Here is a 14,634-nt window from a genome sequence, read left to right as displayed (position 1 = left end):
ATCTTGTGGAAAGGGCTGCTAGACTCCTATCAACTCATAGTTGAATAACTAAGGGAGGGTACTCTACCTGTTGTAGGATGTATGTCCGAACAGATTTGGCTTCCTCATCACCAGCTAGTTTGGCTGGCAGAACAGACTGCAATAATAGACCAGGACTTTACACTCCTGTTCATGTCCCTTTTCTTTGTTTTTCAGTGTCTATTCTCATTGTGTACCTTTTCTTCTAGCTTCAGGTGCTAGACTAAATCCATGTAAGCAGTGGGATCACAGACCACAGCATCGTCCACTAGGCTCACAACTGATAGCAACACGTGTCCATGGAGAACAGATGGCCTTCTCTCAGGCTAGAGTGTTACTTTGATGGTTCAGTCAGCAGGGTATATTGTGGGGCTTCCTAATGCCTGGACCAATGAGCTGTTGACACAGCATTCTATCTGAAATGTCCTCCTCATATATCTTGGAGACCATTATTTGCTTTGCATCCATCTTATCCTCCAAATGAAGTGAGACTGGGCAGCTCCGATGCACTTGTTTCCCTCTACTTTGCTGGTGTGATCACTTGCAGCCCCGTAGTGTCTGGAGTGGTGCTTATGCACTGGTTGTGGTTGACAGGGCCAGGAACCATGTCAACAACTTTGCTGGTGTGTCTGAAGACCAAACACTGAGGCAGAGATCATACAACTCTCCTGAACTCTTTTACCCAAGAGGTATGAACCTACGGAATGTTGTAACAATGGTATTGTGAACAGGAGCAAGAAATGATTGAGAGATATGCATGTTGGATATACCAATTAAGCAGCATCTACGGTGATAGGTCCTGGCAGCAGATGCGCCAAAATCTTTTTTCAGAAGCATAATTATTTGGGATTGCTGTCTCAAACCTCCAAGGGAGAAGGTTTGGTGTGAAGTCCTTTTCCTTGTGAATCAAGCAGCAAACACAGCTTTCTTAGGAAAAGGGGCTGGATTTACAGGGAAGTCAAGCAATCTCAAGAGGCCTGGCAGTTTTTCAAGCAGTACGCTGTTCTATTTGCAGGCCAGGATAGATCTTGAATATGACAAGCTGTTAAGAGAATTCACCACTGAACTTCAGGGTGACACTTGTGCTGGTCTCAAATCTCACTGTTGAAATAATCTGCCTGCACAGTTTTATCTTTAGCTAGATACAGAGCCACCTGGTATATATGAAAGCACATACCACAAAGTGTTCAGGAAAGAAATCTGCCATGTTTTTTTAGTTAATACATTGCTGATGTGTAATCTGTCAGCCTGGTCCTACTAATTTCCTGGTCACTCCAGAGACGCCAAACTTCTAGTTCTTAGAAGTGTATTCCCTCGCCCACACTGGAAACATCTGTGATGTTAGCCAAAGGAGCTTTTGGACTCGAAGACTTCATACATGAGACTCCAGGGATAATCAACTGAGCTGTGTTAAGGTATTTGTGGGGCAGGTAACATGTCCAAACTGTCCACGTTCGGAATGTGATTTTGGGGAGACCCAATGTTGTAGAGGCCTCGTATAGACAAGTATTGGGGTCTCATCCATGGAGAAGCCCATCATTCTGAGACAGATGTGTTGTCTGATATGGAAGGTAGACAAGGACTGTAGTAGGTTCAGGTATATTGTCTTGGCACCAGAAGTCTTAGGCTAAGAAGACAGAAGCATTCGACCCTCTCTTCAAGGGCTATGCAAAGCAAAGCATGGTGCTCGATTCACAGAGAAGTAGCGGGTCTGGGAAGGCTGTTCACTACCCTTAATAGAACACCCAAAGAGGGAAAGCTCAGCACACATTGCACTGTTGTAGTGAATGTGCCTCCACAATGAGGCATCTGACATGATATGCCTCCCCAAAGAGGCAGGCTGAGTTGGGGAAAATAAATTGGCATAAGAGGATTCAAAGCTTTTATTACACTTTTCCCCAGATATGGCTTTGGCACCAAGCAAGTCTCAAGGGCTCAGAGTACACTTGGCACACTAATTTTTAGGAAAAACTTTCCCGTAAAATATGATCAAACTTAACATATTGAGAAACTACATACAAGGATTTTTATTTATTTATTTTTAGATAAAGTATTCAAAAATGGTATCTGGACACAGACCCAAGACAACAGCAAAGTTCCTGTGCTCTCTGCCATGGAGATGGAACCATGGCTATTAGGTAATTCCTTTATGTAAGGTTGGGTATTGAATGTTTAGTGTCACAAGATGACACTTGTGCAGTCCAAATGGACATTGCTTTCCAAAAGATTCCAGAAGCACAGGCACAAGGGGGCACCATTCCCATGCACAGAAACCTACAGAAGACCTTAGCATGTTTAAATGTACTGCAAATGTTAAATCATAAATCTAAGGACCATTCTGGTCAACAGGCAAACAAACCTCAAAACTGTCTTATCAAAGACCAGGGGCACATCTTTCTGGCATAAAATATTATTTTGGGAACAATAGGATTTTAAATTAACAAAGATATTTTGTAAGATATTTGTTTCGGAAAAACTCTTGACTTTAAAATAATGGATCAAAAATTCAGGATAAAAAAGGAGTGACACCAAGGATCCATTATCAGAATCCACAAATTGTAAAGCAGGCTTCATCCCCACCCTTCTTAGCAAGAAAAGCCTCAAATTCAAACTCTTACAAAATTCTTATTACAAGTAACTTTTTATAAGGATTCTAAATGTTAAGGACAACATTTATGGTTGGCATATTCCATAGAAAGCCTTTCTTACGTCTAAATTTACGTTCCTGCTTAATGGTGAAAACCTTTTTTTTGTTGTTCTTTAAATGCTTACAATAGTTCACGACTATTCTACCAATTACTGTGTTACTGGCAAACTTTATTAGCAAGTATTTGATATTTTCTTCCTGATCATTGGTAAAGGTATTGAATAGCATTGGACCAACAACTGAAAATGCCTACACTGGAAAATAATTATCCCCATTTGATTTTGTATAGTGCTAATTTTTATCAAAATATCATACAGCATGAAGTCAAATGCCTTACTGAAGTGTAAGTATTATGTGTCAACCAAACTTTTGCCCTAAAAAAAAAAATCTATGAATTTTGTCTGGCAAGACCTGTTTTTTCCATAAAATTGTACTGAATTGTACTAATCATCTCCCGTCCTTTTATTCTTTACTGATTGCATTCTGTATCAGCCTTTCCGTGATTTTACCTGGGATCAAGGTCAAGCTAACCGGCCTATACGGTTATGTAGGTCATGCTGTTTACTTTTTTATATATTGGTACATGAACTTTTTTCCAGTTCTCTGTGACTTCACCAGTACCCCAAGATTTGTTAAACATCCACAGCTCAGAGAGCTCCTTAGTCAATTAATTTAAAACCTTTTTGTTCCTTATATATTAAAAAACTCCTTATTGTCCTTAGCCCTACTGGGCATAGATTTAACTGATAACTTTAGCTTCCTTTATCAATTGTCTCTATTTCCTTACTGCTAATTTATAGGCATTGCTATCAACTTCCCCCTTTTTCCATTTGTCATGTATTGCTTTTTCTCGGTGCTTTCATTTTCCTTCTTAACCAGGATTTTTTATAAAACTTATCTTGCCTTCTTTTGTGACTGTGGAATTCTGGGTTTTTGAGGGGGAAGGCACATTTAATGAAGTTCTCTTAACCTCTTAATTATTATGCATATTTAAATTGTTCCTTCCAATTGGTTTTGCTTGATTGTTTTTAGCATCAGGAAATTGACCCTTTTAAAGCACCAAAAATATATATTTTCCTGGTCAGAAATATATTCTGTTTGCCCATAGCAAAAGCAATTGGGTCATCACCATCTGTACCTAGGCAATGACTAATTTTTAGTTCCATGATCAGTTCATCTTTGTCTGTCAGAATGAGATCTGATATAGCTATGCCAAGTAGAGTGCAGTACTTTGTTAAAAATTATAATTAATTTTTAGATGTTCCCAGGAAGTTTTAATAGTGGCAGCATGAGCCCTGCAGAATATTATGTAATTAAGAAGCATGTAAGAATCAGTTCAGACCCAGGGTGTCAGATGGGCTTAGACTCAGGTGGCTAGCCTGGGCTGCTGTTAGTGCCACAACATCCACATTGCTATTTTTAGCATTCTAGTTTGAGCTGAGCTAGCAGGAGTCTGCTTACCCACACAGTGATCACACCTCTCAGCTGCAGTGTAGACATCCCCCAGGGACTCTGCCTGCATATGCTAACTCACCAATAAGGAGCTACTGGGGTCATGCAATGCTGTCTTTCATTATGATCCTATCATTAGAATGATCTAATACACCAGATAAACTTCTCAGCAACCATCTCAGAATGTTAGCTCTCTGGCAGTGTTCAGAAAATGAAGTACCGCTGCTGTAAAGAAATGTCTTTCAGAAGAACTGCCAGTATCAGTGCCTGCACAGAGCTCTTCACAATGTATGGTCTCCAAACTTCATGTAGAAGCTATATTTAACTTTGCCTTAGCAGCTCAAGCTACATTTGGTAGAATCTTGTTACAGGAGATCTTGGGCTGTTGAAAAGTTATTTTATTAGAGACTGATAATATACAAATATTTCAAAATATCTATCCAGCACACCTAATCATCAAGTTACAGAACTAATGTCTCCCATTCTTATGTATACAGTAACTCCTCAATTAACATTGTAGTTATGTTCCTGAAAAATGCGACTTTAAGCAAAACAATGTTAAGCAAATCCAATTTCCCCATAAGAATTAATGTAAATGGGGGGGGTTAGGTTCCAGGGAATTTTTTTTTGCCAGACAAAAGGCATTATATACATTTTAAACAAACAATTTAATACAGGTATAAGTTTTAAACTATTTTAAAGAAACAATTTAATACTACATCAATCCTAAGTATGAAGCTTGGTTGAGGTGGTGCAGTCAGAGACTGGAAGAGGGTGGACTGTCCAGCTGCTCTTCTTGCTGTCCTTGCAAGCACAGGGACCGACTTTGCCGGTGGTGGGGGGGGCTCAATCCTCAGCCCGTCCACTCCACCCCTTCCCCCAAGTCCCCCCCCTCGCTCCACTTCCTCCACACACCGCATCCTCACTCCTCCCCCAGCCTCCTACCCACGGCAATCAGCTGGTTTGCGGTATTCAGGAGGCTGGAGGGAGGAGCAAGGACACAATGCGCAACCTCCCTTCTCTGCCTCCTGAACGCCGCAAACCAGCTGATTGCCGCATGCAGGAGGTAAGGGAGGGAGGGGGGAGGCTGCGCGCCGCATCCTCGCTCCTCCCCCCCAGCCTCCTGAATGACGCAAGCCAGCTGATTGCCATGGGCAGGAGACGGGGGGGATCAGGGGGAAGGCACTAATCCGTGGGGTCCGCCGGCAGGTGGGAGGCGCTGGGAGGGGGTGGGCGGGGGGGGGGGGCGTAGGGAAGCTGCCAGCCATGGACAAAGCAGACAGCCAAACGACGTTATGAGGAGCATTACACAACTTTAAACGAGCCTGTTCCATAATGGAGCAGGGACGCAACATCGAAACAATGTTAAGCAAGAGGACGTTAAGTGGGGAGTTACTGTACCTTAGCAGTAGCCTCAACAAATCATTAATAAAAAATACATAGGAAAGATTGCAGCATGTGATACAAACAAGTCTGATCTAATTTCTTTAGCAATCAAATTATACTTCATTGTTTACACTAACTTGTTTTGGTAGCTGTCTGGTATGGGCAGGAAAAGAAAAAGGAATATCTTGTATGCCCATTTTCTTCAGTGTGATGTCACCAGGACAGATTGATGAGATCTAAGTAGCAATTTCCCCCATAGACAGAACGGTAGAAAAAGAGCAGTCCTCTCAACCTATGGTTGAGTCAATATTACCGAAACAGAATATAGAACCTCTTTTCCCCAGCAAGGAGGACTGGGCTGAGAATGAATTTCAAAAGACCCAGTTAGAGAAACAGTGGCTTCTGCTTCAATGAGGACTTATGAAGGAAAAGCTGGGCCCAACACTGGGCTTCTATACTGCAGAGAAGTTAGACCCTAATCTGTTTGGACAACAAGAGCTCTGGAGTAACACTTTGTTGATTGAGAAGTCCTTGAAGGCAGAGTCCAATGGGTCTCCAAACTGCCTGTAACACTTAAATGAAAAAGCTATCAGCTATATAGGAAAATTCACACAATACACTATCCTTTGTAGAATGAGACTCAGAGCATATTATATAAAGCATCTAAGCATCTAAGTTTATAATATTCTGAGATTGCTCATGTTGGCAGTTGAGACAAATGCTGTACAGCTTCTTAAAAGCAACAAAATAAAACAAAGAATTTAGTAGCAGATTTTCACATTCTCAATAAAAGCTGATGAGTCCAGAGCACTTCTGAAAATCTGTCTCTTACTTAAAGTTTTGTGAGTTACAAAAATTATACTGTACCATCTCAAACACACAATATACTTCAGAGACACAATATGATTTTAAACACAGAGAATATAGGTCAAACACTGACTTAATGATTCCTTAAACAGAATAATTTTCACTTTTTTGTTAATTTTCCACACAAATGGTCTTCCTTCATTTTTAGAAGGAAAGTTTAAAAGAAAAAGAAAAAGTATATACTTAGGGGAGATAAGCAAGCACTGTTTTTATAACTCAGCACATTTCCTATAGTAGTTCTACAACATCCTAATGCCCCATTTCTAGCCCAAGATGTCTCCAAGAAAAAGGTGCCAGCTGGACCAATCACATGGTTTCTTTGCATATCAGCATGAGGATTTTCATCTGTGAGCTAAAACAAAACTGAAGTGAGTGTACAGATATAAATGCCTTCTAGTCTCTCTAGTCCACTTTGCTTGTATGTTTATAGTTGAAGAGTCCATCTATTGTGCAGTGTTTATATACATTTATGGCAGTGAATTTAAGAAAACATACCTCTGGCTGTATAGCTTTAAATACTGGCATATCCATTAATGTAATCTGGCTCTGCAACAAAAAAAGTGTTACAAATCATTTAGTATGAAAATAAAACAAGTACATATTTACAGCTGCTTTTACTAGGTATGGCTTTTCAGGAGTCTTGGCTTGTGCGCCAACATTTTCTCAATTAGGAGATTCACCTCTTAATCAGGATTTTCTTCAGTTCTCCGCTTGTGCTGGGCCACCAGCAGCAGAGGCAGCCATCTGAGTATCAGCATGTTACTGAACTGTCATACTTTATAGTAGAAAGTTTCGCCTGCAAACGGTTCATTTGCATATTTTAATGATCATTATTCAAGTCTAATGTAACAGTAAGTGGTTTGGCCATACAGCCCTGGACTACCAACTTTGTTAATACTTAAACTTTGGGGGTTTGCCTTTAAGGTGACTGTTCTGACATGTGCATACCTGAGTGACATGACAGCATTACTCAGCTACAGTGTGGTGAAGAAGCCGGTGGACAAACATGGGACTGGCTGCCAATACGCTGCATAACAGGGGCTTCAAAATCTGGTTTGTGTAGGAGCGTGTGACGTTGCACTCCATATGTTTTATGGAAATATGCTAATGAGTGTGAATATAATGTAACTGGAATATGCTTCATGCAAAAGGTCTCTAGTAACGTATCATTACAAAGCTTATAATCTACTGAGTGTGTTCATTCTATTTGTATGTATGTATCATTCTTGTATCTAAAACTAGACATATGAAGTATAACTCTGAAGTCCTATTGTAATTATGCAAAGTGTGGGCCATTAATGGTGGTTTAGAATCTTGATGGCTCCCACTGACTAGGACAATTAGTTGTAAATGGCTCTGTTTACTTGCAAGCCTTCCTGTGTTCCTGTGAGTCAGGCCAGGAAGAATGGAGGCTTCGGGTCTCACAGGACATGTGACCATGTCACCTAATACTGGAATTCACATTAAACTTGGTGCTTTTCCATTCATAAGGAGGGGTGGGGACCCAGAGAGACAAAAGATTCCCACCTTGTGCCAAAGCTATAAAAGGGGGTGGAACAGAACAAAGGAGACTGCCAGTCATGAGAAAGCCCCGAGTTACCACCTGAGCTGGAACTAACAAGGACTGTACCGGGGAAAGGATTGGGTCCAAACTAGGAAGGAGTCTAGTCTGTGAAAGAAGCTTATTGGAACATCTCTGGAGGTGAGATTTTATCTGTAATCAGTTTCTTAATGTATTAGGTTTGGACTTGAATGTTTTGTTTTATTTTGCTTGGTAACTTACTTTGTTCTGTCTGTTATTACTTGGAACCACTTAAATCCTACTTTTTATACTTAATAAAATGACTTTTGTTTATTAGTTAACCCAGAGTAAGTGATTAATACCTGGGGGAGCAAACAGCTGTGCATCTCTCTCTATCAGTGGTATAGAGGGAGGACAATTTATGAGTTTACCCTGTATAAGCTTTATACAGAGTAAAACGGATTTATTTGGGGTTTGGACACTGGGTGTCTGAGTGCTGGAGTCAGGAGTACTTGCTAGGCTGTTTTCAGTTAAGTCTGCAGCTTTGGGGGCATGGTTCAGAGCCTGGATCTGTGTTGCAGCAGGCTAGCGTGTCTGGCTCAACAAGACAGGGTTCTGGAGTCCCAAGCTGGCAGGAAAAATGGGCTCAGTGGTCGTTTCAGCACATCAGGTGACAGTCCCAAGGGGGTCAGTGTGACCGAACCCGTCACAGAGCACAACCGTATGATTTACAAGTAAAGTACCATATCTAGTGTAAATAACTGTTTCTTTCCTGCCATGTTCCGCTATACAAGATAAGCATAATCCTGTGTTCAAGAAAAAATGTGAAAATATGACAGTCAATTTCAGCAAGAGTTGGGCAAAACTGCCAGTTTTCTCTTTATGGAATTTCAGTACCCAAGCCAAGTAATGTTGGCAAGAATTTACCAGTGTGACATTTCCTCCCAAACTTTTTATTTTTAAATCATTCAACACAAAACACTCAACTTTAGGGAGTGACCTTGGACTGGTTCTCCCCAATTTCCCTGGGAATCTAGTTGTAACATACCAATTCTAGTCTCCACTGACTACTTATTGTGCCATGGACCTATTTCCTTCAGTACTTCCAATAATTAGACCAAGTCCATTAGAGGGGTATACATTTGGCTTTACAAGACTTCCTGTGAAAAGTTCCTCAGTTGAATTAATATTCACTCAATCTATTTGAGATTCTCAGTGAAGGGAATGTTACATGATTTGTCAATGTAGTGGGAAAAATAAAATGTAATTTAGCAGTAATTATCAATTAATTCCTGGTAAAATGAAATTAACTAGATCACGCTAGGAACCAGAACCAGATGACATACTTTGCTGCCCCAAATAGAGGAGATCAGGATAATCAGTAACAAAATATCAGTAGGGCATTAAAGAGGGCCTTTAGTGTGCCTTGGAGAAGAGGGGTTTTTCAGTTTGATTTATTTCAGTTATAAGAGTTCTCATGCCCAGTATTTAAAAACAAATCCAAGTATTATATATATATATGATTTTCCTTAGGCTGCACTGCAAGTGCTACAAAGGCAAATTTTACTTGAGCTGCTGAAATTTTTGTTCATGGCTACCGATTGCTTTCCATCTGCTAATGGACCAACACCATTGTTAAGATTCCTTTTGTTCCTAATATTTTAAATTCCATCTTATTGTCCTTATCTCTGCTGGCCATTGATCTCTCTTTGTGCCCTTTTGTTTCCTTTATCAATTTTCTACAGTTCCAAGATTTGAATCTGTACACATTACTTTTAACCTGTTTTAAACTTTTATTATATTAACTGTGGAGACCAATCCTGTGGGCCATACTCAGTTAAGTTTGGGTGAATGGAAGTTAAAGCAAGTGAGTGTTTTTAATTTTAATGTATTATTATAATGACCTGTAGTCCACATCAAATGAACTGCAAGTTGGTGCAGGAAGACACATTGTCAGCCAAGACTTGTTCTGGTATGACAGATCCACAAAAGTTATGACAACATTTGTTACAATGGTATGGAAGTCTTGTTTGTGGACATAGTGTTTTGTAAGCATTGTGGGAGCTTAAACCTGGCGCCATATTTTATGTCCAAATATACTGTTCAAGTGCCTGGTACACTTGTACACTCTTTCAGCCACCTTCAGTACCCCGTGATCTCCTGTTCTTGCTCTGTAGCAGTGACAATGTGTTACACATATAGTAGTTTAAAACAGAAGCCAAATAATATGAGAGCAAAGAGCTGTACCTGGCATGGAAGTTCTGCTTTAAATCTGGTACTGAAAATTGGTGACTAGGGTATGAAAACTGACTCCCTCAACTTTCAAAAAATAAACCTGTTTCTGTACAACCATGAAAAACAATGCAAGAGATTCAGGTTAAAAAATAAAACAGCGAGTAGGGCTGGGTCTGCATCGCCAAGCTTCCAAAGGGCTGTGGATATTTAGCAGTATTTTTAAAACCCACTTACAAACAGCTAACATTTTGGAAAAAATCCAAACAGCTTTGTAATTAGGTTCAACAGAAAAACAAAGATGTTGAATCAGCTCAGTATTGAATGCTTCATGTTGAGGCATATATCTCAAAATTCATATGATCAGAAACTTATCTTTGAGAGTGCTGAAAGACTTGCTTAAAAGGTGTTATTTTGAAGGGAAAGAATAAAAAACTTTGATGCTATTTTTATACTGTTAGCTCTGAATATTATAAAAATAAATTCAAACATTTTTACTTACTGCAAACTCCTCAGGAGTTACTTTCAATACGTCAAATACAACCGCATCGTAGCTTTTATTGGCATAGTCTGAACTCCTTCCTTCCAAAGAGTCAGAGCTGCTACTATCCTACAGAAAGTGAAAAATTAAAAGTCTTATGTGCAAAGTGATGGATTTCACGTCAGACAAACAAAAAATAAAGTTTAAGTCTGATATCACATTCATAGACATGAATAAATATTTCTACTAAAAACTGACCAACATATAAAGAAAGAACTTTCACGCAGTGCATTGCAAATCTTTTCTGAAAATAGATGTGGCTCATGAATGTTAGTATTTACTATACCACAGACAAAATATATAGCTATCTAATCAGAACAGGCTTTTCATTCAAAATCTAAAAAATACCAGGATGTTTTTTTCCAGTAAAATTTTAGTTGTATCAAATCTTAAAAGTTTCCATCTCTAACAAGGCTATTTTAAAAGTTTAGATTAGAAAGAAAACAGTCAGAAAAAAGGAAACTGGCTGGTATTGCCAAGCTCAAATGGAACAGCTTTGGCTCTTCTCTCCAGGTTTCGCCACACATCTAGGCCATATCCAAATCTTGCTGCTTTCTTTCCACATAAATTACTGAAAATCTCAAAACCATTCAGTTCTGAGACAGCTAAACGCAACTCTAATGCTTGCTCATGCCCTGATCACCTCCTATATTCATTACTGCAATCTCATTCCCTCAATGCAATTCCTACACTACCCCCATCCAGTCCATCCAAAATGCTGTCACAAAAATGATATTCCTTGCCCTGTTTGACCATAGTAGCCCCTCTCTGAATGCCTACATTGGCGTTGTGTCAGGGATAAGGCCCAGCACCTGCTCAGTCTTCTGACAGCCTAGTGAGCATAGCTGGGCTGCATCAGCCAGACCAGTGGCTCTCAATCTTTCCAGACTACAGTACCCCTTTCAGGAATCTGATTTGTCTTGCGTACCCCCCAAGTTTCACCTCACTTAAAACTACCTGCTTACAAAAATCAGACATAAAAATACAAAAGCGTCACAGCACGCTATAAGAACATAAGAACGGCCATACTGGGTCAAACCAATGGTCCATCTAGCCTAGGGTTACCATATTTCAGCAAGCAAAAAAGAGGACGGGAGGAGCCCTGCCCTAGCCCCGATCCCATCCCGTCCTAGCCCCGTTTCCCCCCATCAGAACCCCCAATCCTCCCCCCGCTCCTTGTCCCCTGACTGCCCCCTACTGGGACCCCTGCCCCTAACTGCTCCCCAGGACTCCACCCCCTACCTAAGCCTCCCTGCCTCTTGTCCCCTGACTGCCCCCTCCTGAGACCCTCCCCCCATCCTAACTGGCCCCCTAGGACCCTATCCCCTACCTGTCCCCTGACTGCCTCAACCCTTATCCACACCCCCACCCCCAGACAGACTCCTGGGACTCCCACGCCCCATCCAACCACTCTCCACCCCGACAGCCCCCCCCCAGAACTCCCGACCCATCTAAACCCCTCTGCTCCCTATCCCGACTGCTCCGATCCCTCTCACCACCCCTGCCCCTGACAGTCCCCCCCCCCAGAACTCTCTCCCCGCTCCTTGTCCCCTGACTGCCCCCTCCTGGGACCCCTGCTCCTAACTGCCATCCAGAACCCCACTCCCTACCTAAGCCTCCCTGTGCCTTGTCCCCTAAGACCCCCCCCAACTGCCCCCCAGGACCCTACCCCCTACCTGTACCCTGACTGCCCAAAACCTTATCCACACACCCCCCAGAAAGCCCCCCCCGAACTCCCGACCCCCCGTCTCTTGACTTTCCCATCCAAAACCTCCATGCCCCTTCTCCGACCCCCTGTCCCCCTTATTGTTGACCTTCGCCTAACGTCTCTGTGAACTTGCTCAGGAACAGCCTGAGCCGTTTGTCCCAGCTCGCTGGGGAGGGGGAGGAGCTCCAGACTGCCGGAGGCAATCTGCGAATGCAGGGAGGGAGGGAGTGCTCTCAGCTGCAGGGCAGAGGAGGGGGAAGTGGAGGAGGGGCTCTCTCTGGCTGTCGGAGCCCCATGTCCGGACATTTACAAATTCCCCCCGGATGCTATTTTTAGCTCAAAAAGCCGGACATGTCCAGGGGAATCCGGACAAATGGTAACCCTAATCTAGCCCTGTATCCTGTCTTCCAATAGTGGCCAATGCCAGGTGCTTCAGAGAGAATGAACGGAACTGGTAATCAAGCGATCCATCTCTTGTCGCCCATTCCCAGCTGCTGGCAAACAGAGAACACTTCAGAGCATGGTTTTGCATCCCTGCCCAGCCTGGCTAATAGCCATTGACGGACCTATCCTCCATGAACTTATCTAATTCTTTTTTGAACCCTGTTATAGTCTTGGCAAGGAGTTCGACAGGTTGACTGTGCATTGCGTGAAGAAATACTTCCTTTTGTTTGTTTTAAATATGCTGCCTATTAATTTCATTTGGTGACCCCTAGTTCTTGTGTTATTAGAAGGAGTAAATAACACTTCCTTATTTGCTTTTTCTACACTAGTCATGATTTTAAAGACCTCTATCATATACCCCCTGCCTTAGTCGTCTCTTTTCCAAGCTGAAAAGTTACAGTCTTATTAATCTCTCCTCATATGGAAGCTGTTCCATACCCCTAATCATTTTGTTCCCCTCTTCTGTACCTTTTCCAATTCCAATGCATCTTTTTTTGAGGTGGAGTGTCATATCTGCAAGCAGTATTCAAGATATGGGCGTACCATGGATTTATATAGAGGCAATATGATATTTTCTATCTTCTTATCTATCCCTTTCCTAATGATTCCCACTGAACTAGACCACATGATGGAATGCCCCATTTGATTGGCTAAGGAAGCTAGAGGGCTTGCCCGTAAGCCCAAAGCAGCTTGTTGCTGGCTGCTCAAAGCATTCACCCACAGATGCTCATTTATAGCTAGTCTTACTCCTGCCTTACTACAGCTCCGTTCCTGCCTTATTCCAGCTTTGGTCCCAGCGCTGCTCCTGCCTTGGACCCAGCCTTGCCCCTCTCTTGCCTCACTCCAGGTAATCCGGCTTGGATTCTCAGCTCCGATTCCTAACTTCTGATTTTGGCTTTGACCCTTGTCTCTCCCATCTGGCATCTGACCCTAACTCCGTCATCTGGCCTTTGATCACAGCTCCAACCACTAGATCTGACCCCAGCTCCAACCACTAGGCATGACCATCCACAACCCAGTCTCCAACATTCCCATTCACGCACAAACGTAGTCCTTGACTTCATGGCCTGCCCACTTCTCATGGCCCACACCTTGGAGCTTGTTTCTTCTTGCAATCCCCATCACTCCTCCCCTCCATAATGCTCATGAAAAAGGTTAATAAATAATAGTAATAAAACGACATCAAAAAATAGTTATTTTCTTCTGTGGATTTTCTAACGTATCTAATAATTTCAGTTTGTCTTATAGATAGTAAGAGTTTTCAAGAGTAAAATTCCACATTTCTGCTGAATTGGGCTCCTTGTTCTGTAGACATGAGAGAGACCCTCCCCCACAGATTATTTTGTAGCCTAGGGAAGGTAAATTGCTTTAGTTTACACAGACAGAATATATTCTCAAAAATAGGTTTTATCATTAAAACATTATCATTTGCCAATTATAATTTGCCCAAACAGCAAGATAGAAGTGTTCCATATTTTGGTCACTTGTCATTGTATTTTGATTTCTTGTGCTAAACACTGAGAGGTCTGAAGATTGAAAAGTACAGATAGTAAGCCCTTTGGGACAGGAACTGTTTTATAATTGTACCCTGTACATTGCTAAATGCTCTGTCAATGCTTAATTTAATATTAATAAATAATAACTATTATCATTGATATACTGGCAGCTCAAGATCCACAAATCTAGCAATATTTACATATTGACATTATTTAGGGAATGGTGCGAGTTAAAGGCTCTTTGGGGGACTACACTGAAACAATATGAGAACAATTTGCGTTAATGTGAGTAAACACTACACTTTGAAAGAATTTAAAAGA

At 41.6% G+C, this 14,634-nt stretch overlaps 1 protein-coding gene across 19 annotated transcripts in view; it reads right to left on the bottom strand.

The window, feature by feature from the left end:
• Positions 1-14,634, bottom strand: part of RALGPS1 (Ral GEF with PH domain and SH3 binding motif 1) — a 381,746-nt gene that overhangs the window by 280,196 nt on the left and 86,916 nt on the right. For all 19 annotated transcript variants that reach the window (XR_010593744.1, XM_065572729.1, XM_042854450.2 and 16 more), the window contains 2 exons: positions 10,627-10,734; positions 6,866-6,916 (listed from right to left, as the gene is read on the bottom strand). Coding sequence is in view for 18 of the 19 variants with exons in the window: in XM_065572729.1 (XP_065428801.1) it covers positions 6,866-6,916; positions 10,627-10,734 (159 nt within the window). In the remaining variant the exon portion in view is untranslated. The remainder of the gene's footprint in view (positions 1-6,865; positions 6,917-10,626; positions 10,735-14,634) is intronic.

The sequence above is a fragment of the Chrysemys picta genome, chromosome 18, assembly GCF_011386835.1.
Source record: "Chrysemys picta bellii isolate R12L10 chromosome 18, ASM1138683v2, whole genome shotgun sequence".
Classification (NCBI taxonomy): Eukaryota; Metazoa; Chordata; order Testudines; family Emydidae; genus Chrysemys; species Chrysemys picta.
Note: the sequence above shows the minus strand (reverse complement) of the source record. Positions and strands in the feature narration are given on the sequence as shown.